This window comes from Camponotus vicinus, unplaced genomic scaffold (assembly GCF_025532165.1).
Source record: "Camponotus vicinus isolate PSW18456_S1 unplaced genomic scaffold, iyCamVici1.0 SCAF_3, whole genome shotgun sequence".
Taxonomy (NCBI): Eukaryota; Metazoa; Arthropoda; class Insecta; order Hymenoptera; family Formicidae; genus Camponotus; species Camponotus vicinus.
The window spans coordinates 8425140-8430760 of NW_028141967.1; the positions used below are offsets into that span (position 1 = coordinate 8425140).

Here is a 5621-nt window from a genome sequence, read left to right on the forward strand (position 1 = left end):
CTAAATGCAATGATATAATATAAGTATACTTTAACGGTAAAATAATTCATATTCTAAATAATACACACATAATATCATATTCTAAATAACGATATCAGTAGTGAGTATTTAATCATTCAAAATGTTTATATACTGTTTTATTTAACTGTTTCATGTGTAATAGAGTATTACTAATTAAGTTCAGATGACTAAATTCGTTATTAGTTATAATAACAAATATCTGTAAAATTTATTATACTTTTTATGAAAATACGTCTGGCATCATCTATCACTATCAATTGCGTTTCTTCTTTGTAATTTGCAAAACAAGAATGTTCTGCAATTTGAGAAAATTTTAACACCCAGTCACAATATGCACATATTAATTGTTCCTGAATTAATAAAAAAACATAAATAATTTAGTTTTCTTTCTTTCAACTTTAATTATGGAAAATATACAATCTAACCTAATTTAATGTTAAGTGTAATAAATTGTCACAAAATTTAACATATATATCTGAAAATAAAACACATATTTTATATAATAATAAAAAAATTTACCGATGACATTATTATTGTATATAAAAATAAATTTATAAATTTTATTTATGAACAAGAAAGACTAGATATGCTAGGTACATACATACGAGAACGCTAGGTATAATGTCTTTTGGAGAAACGTCCTGATTTGTTACCCCCACTATACTTCTCTTCCGTTCCGCTTTTTCTTCTACGTGGGATTGCACCCTAACGGTGCACCTTTCCCGACGCCGCGGATCGGCTCGCCGGAGTCAGGGTTCGGGAGAAGGGAAGGCTCAGGCTCGCAGAACTACACGTGTTAATTGAGAACAAACCCTTTATTCTGTAATCCTTAAAACTAAATTCCACAATCAGGTGTATTTCTAAGCGGACGCGTACAACTAGAGATTGCGGACGCAAGATCTTTACACGCTGGTCGCGTACAGTTCGTGACGGACACGGATTTCTCGCAACGAACGTAAGATGTGCGCAGGGTCGCGTACAGCACGCCGCGGCTCGGGCGTGACGAATCTACGAACACAAACCTTAATCCAGTGACGCGGGATGTGTACAGAGTGATCGTGAATCGGACGCGACTTACTTACGAACACAAACTTTAATCTAGTGACGCGGGATGTGTACAGAGTGATCGTGAATCGGACGCGACTTACTTACGAACACAAACCTTAATCTAGTGACGCGGGATATTTACAGAACTATTACGTAAAGGTTAGGCGCGGACGTGAGAGGAAGATATTCACAGGGTGGTCGCGTGAACCTAATCGCAGACGCGGGCGCGAAAGACCTACAGGGTGGTCGCGTGCAACGAGGCACGGACACGGGTCTAACAGGGTCTGCCAACCGTGGTCAGCTGAGGACGGGAACACCCGTCCTCCGGGTGGTGTACACGAGAACGCCCGTAGTACACCGGGATACTGAACGTCGGTTACAACCGACCGGGCCCGGTAACAACCGGGCTCTAGACCAGGAGAGTTAAGACAGGTCACCGAAGTACAATTAACGAGTACGAACTAGCGTGACGCGGGGCCGAAGAAACGGTCGGTTCGGTCGGAGAACGCGGGTGTTGCCGACGGGGAAAGGGTACGGCTAGGAAGTGAGGCCGCGAAGATGGTTATACTTTATTCGTTCCAGGAGCCGTGAAAACGGCTGTTGTTCCTTCGAGCCGTGAAAACGACTGTAATCCCAGAAGTCGTAGCAATGGTTGTCGTCCGGGAGTCGTGGAAACGGTTATCGTCCAAAAGCCGTGGAAACGGTTGTCGTCCAGGAGCCGTGGAAGCGGCTGTCGTCCAGGAGCCGTGGCAACGGCTGTCGTCCAGGAGCCGTGGAAGCGGCTGTCGTCCAGGAGCCGTGGAAGCGGCTGTCGTCCAGGAGCCGTGGAAACGGCTGTCGTCCAGGAGCCGTGAAAACGGCTATTCGGTCGGGAGCCGTGAGAACGGCTATTCGGTCTTCGAGGATGAGCTGGATAGTTCCGGACGTCGGTTACGACCGACCGAGTACGAGAACGCCCGTACCCTGGACCGGGTCCTCCGTGGCTCGACAGGATACCACTGGACGTCGGTTACAACCGACCGGGCACGGTAACGACCGTGCTCTGGACCAGAGGCAAGGATAGGAACTCGGTAGGCTTCGAATGCCCAGAGTACGCCCTGTGGCTTCGAGCGTCCCGAGAGTCGGGACAGGAATAGGTGCCGGTCTGCCGGAGCGGCCGCCTTATATACCCGGCTGGATACCCCCACGCGCTACCCCCACACGGTCATGCGTGTTGAAGTGGGGTAGGCCGCGATTCTCAATCGGCGGCTCTTAATCCGCGGCTCGGCCGAGGTGCTCAATCGGCGGCGCTCAGCGCCAACTTGGCGCGAGCGTGTGTTCATAAACCTGGCTCTAGTAACGGCTCTGCCGTTACACCTTATAATTGCATTTAAGATTCCATATTTTTTAGGATATATTATTCATATAAATAAAAATTTTGAAATTTAATTTCTTATGTAATTTTTTATTTTATAGCGCTTTTTGATGCCATAAAGATGAGGGTTTACAAACGGAGGGAATTCCATTCTTTATGGCATCAAAAAGCGCTATAAAAGCGCTCTCTGTCTTACGAAACATATCGATTTTTCAAGGATTTCGATGTCGATGAATGCTCGAAACTGTGACCACCTGAATATCGAAATTGATGAGAGGATCGATTTTATATTGATATCGAGATTTCGATATCGAATCGATGACGATCCGATGTATCGTTTTTCACTGGAGGACAGCTCGCTTACGAACGGGCGATACAGAAAAGGATTTAACATGTTCGCGATACCGCAAAACGATTAGTCGCTGCCAACATTCTGTCGAGAGGGGTGAAACGCTCGACACTCTGCCGATATGGCTGGAAGCGATAATATTCGCGAGCATGAAAAGATTGCGAGGGAGATTGAGAAAACGAGCGAATCGATCCGCAAGAAACATCGCGCTTTGAAGACCGGTAAGATTGACGACGATATCGCGGTCAAGACCCATTTTAGGCCTATTTATCGAGCCACTACAAAAGATCGTCGACAACTCTAGCTCAATCGCGATGAAAAACGAGCCGGAGAGTAATGCTGACGCGAAGATTAAAACATTACCCATCAAACAGTACAAGGAGAAGGAGGAGGAGGAGAAGGAGGATACAACACCGAAAAAGAGGAAACCATTGAAGGCGAATCGTTTATCGACGATCGATCGGATGCTTTACTGGATGAACCGCTGATAACCTCTACACCGTCCGCGACAACGGGAATCGTACAACCCACGATACCCGAATCACTCGCAATCGAAAATGTTTCCCAAACTACGAGCAACCCGCTCGAAACATCTGTTCGAAACATGTTACAAACGTCGGAAGGTCAAGAAGTGTTGCGAGAACACTTGGGGCCACTGGGACAAAAGTACATGAGCACTCTCCTTAGTGGCGACAAAAAAAACGAGATCGATCACGTGTACAGTGTCTATTTCAACGAGAATGAAATGCGTCTCGGTAACAAACGATTCGGACATTGATAAAGATGACTCTATAATCATAGACAAAGGGTGCGTTCGGAAACGTGAGATTTGATGAGTTTCAGTGGAAAGGTAGTGGGGGCACTATGTGCCTTCGAGTGTTGAGTGTCGCCGAACGCTTCTCACAGATACTTGATGTGTTTACAAAAATGGACGAGCGTCAACGAAATGTCGTTGCAATTGCTACAATAAATGGACATAATTTATTGAGAGCAATTACCGAAAGACTCAAGTACGAGGAGAGTAGTGATGAAGAATGTGACCAGTGGAATCACGAGGCAAATAAACTTACAGAACGGGTTTGCGTTCGTGGAAATTTAAAGCGTGTTGTAAGAATTGAAGATTATGTTGTTACAACAATACATAATTACACAGGAAGACAATTCAGGGAACATTTTCGATTGACTAGAAGAACATATGAAAATTTGGAGCAAATATTGGCACCTAAATTAATTAGAAAAGGAGAAAGTGGAAGACTTACCTTAGATATTCGAACACAGTTACTGTCAGTCCTGTGGTTGCTTGCAACTCCAGATTCATTTAGGTAAGTTTATTCAAGTATTTATTAAATACATGTAATTTTTGCATTAAAGAAGTTAGTAACACGCAATTTTTCCTTTTCTAGATCAGTATCTGATCGTTTTGGTATTAGTAAGTCAATGTTACACGATTCCATGAGGAGAGTTGTGGCCTCTTTAAATGATTTAGTTGACAGATTTATTAAATGGCCTGTAGGGGATCGATTAGACGCGGTCAAACATCGTTTTTCAAAAATCGGTTCTCTTCCTGATGTGATTGGGGCAATTGACGGGAATCACATTCCTATCCCAGCACCCAAGGTAACTTTAGTTGTTTATAAGAATTTATAGAAAATACTTCAAAATATTCTTGCCAATCATCAAATTTTATATCTATTTGCACAGGTCCATCCTATTTCTTATAGAACAAGAAAAAAAGAACATGCTATTACACTGCAGGCTGTCTGCGATGCAGACCTTGTATTCACAGATTGTTTCATCGGGTTTGCTGGGTCCGTTCATGATGCCAGGATTTTTAGGAACTCTGATCTGTGGCATGCAGTATCAGAGAATCAAAATCATTTTTTTCCTAATAATGAATATATTATAGGCGATAAAGCTTACCCAGTGCTGTCATGGTGTTTAGCTCCATATATTAACAGAGGCAATATGACCGAGGTTCGAAAATTTAATTATTATATATTATATGTAATTATATTATACAATGATCATGCAAGAGTTGCTCACTTTTTAGATTTTTACTCCTTTAAAAATATACTAATGATTCCCTATACATATTAATTTTTTAATATTTACGCTGCTTTAATTGAATCTTTTTCTCTTTTGTTTTTATAGGCACAGAAAAATTTTAATCAGCACCTTTCAAAAATGAGGCAAGTTATTGAAAGAGCTTTTGCACTTCTTAAAGGAAGATTTCTACGGCTAAAATACTTACATATGAGTTGCATCGACTTGATACCATATGTAATTTTAGCAAGTTGCGTTCTTCATAATATTTGTCTCGAAGGTTGTGAGAATGACATTAATGATTTTATATGTGAAGGCTTAGAAGAAAATGCTAACAACGATAATGAGGATGACATTTTCTTTGATCGATTATCTAACGATCAGAGAGGACTGACTCGCCGTGAATACCTTACAGCTCTAATACAATAGTATAATAACACATTGTATCATAAATAGTGAAATGTTAATTAGTTTGGTTACTATACAAAATAAAGTAGAATGTGAAATAAAACATGGTTTCTTTTATTTTATGCATAAATAAAAATTGACAAATGATAGATTTCTACAAAATCAATTCTTATTTTATATAATGCACTTATCTTTTTTACATTTACGAAACATATCAATCAAGAATAACTTAAAATATAACAAAAATCACATATTTCTTGACTATTAAATATGTTTATAAAAAATGTATATATGTATATATTAAACATATATATTTATGTAACGCATAAATAAAACAACAAATATATCTTTTAACTAAAATATTTTTAAAACGTAAGAAGAAAGTAATATAAAAGGATG

General features: G+C 40.7%; 1 protein-coding gene across 1 annotated transcript; it reads left to right on the top strand.

The window, feature by feature from the left end:
- Window positions 1-3635: 3635 nt before the first annotated feature.
- LOC145968954 (uncharacterized) lies at window positions 3636-4713 on the top strand. Its single transcript, XM_083094839.1, has 3 exons — window positions 3636-4093; window positions 4175-4388; window positions 4678-4713. The coding sequence occupies exons 1-3, from the start codon at window positions 3636-3638 to the stop codon at window positions 4711-4713; spliced, it is 708 nt and encodes a 235-aa protein (XP_082950965.1).
- The last annotated feature ends 908 nt before the right edge of the window (window positions 4714-5621 follow it).

Coding starts and splice junctions, on each gene's coding strand:
- LOC145968954 (XM_083094839.1), top strand. CDS start 3,636: ATGTGCCTTCGAGTGTTGAGTGTCGCCGAACGCTTCTCACAGATACTT. Junction 4,094..4,174: donor GCAACTCCAGATTCATTTAG/GTAAGTTTATTC, acceptor TTCCTTTTCTAG/ATCAGTATCTGATCGTTTTG. Junction 4,389..4,677: donor TTCCTATCCCAGCACCCAAG/GTAACTTTAGTT, acceptor AATATATTATAG/GCGATAAAGCTTACCCAGTG.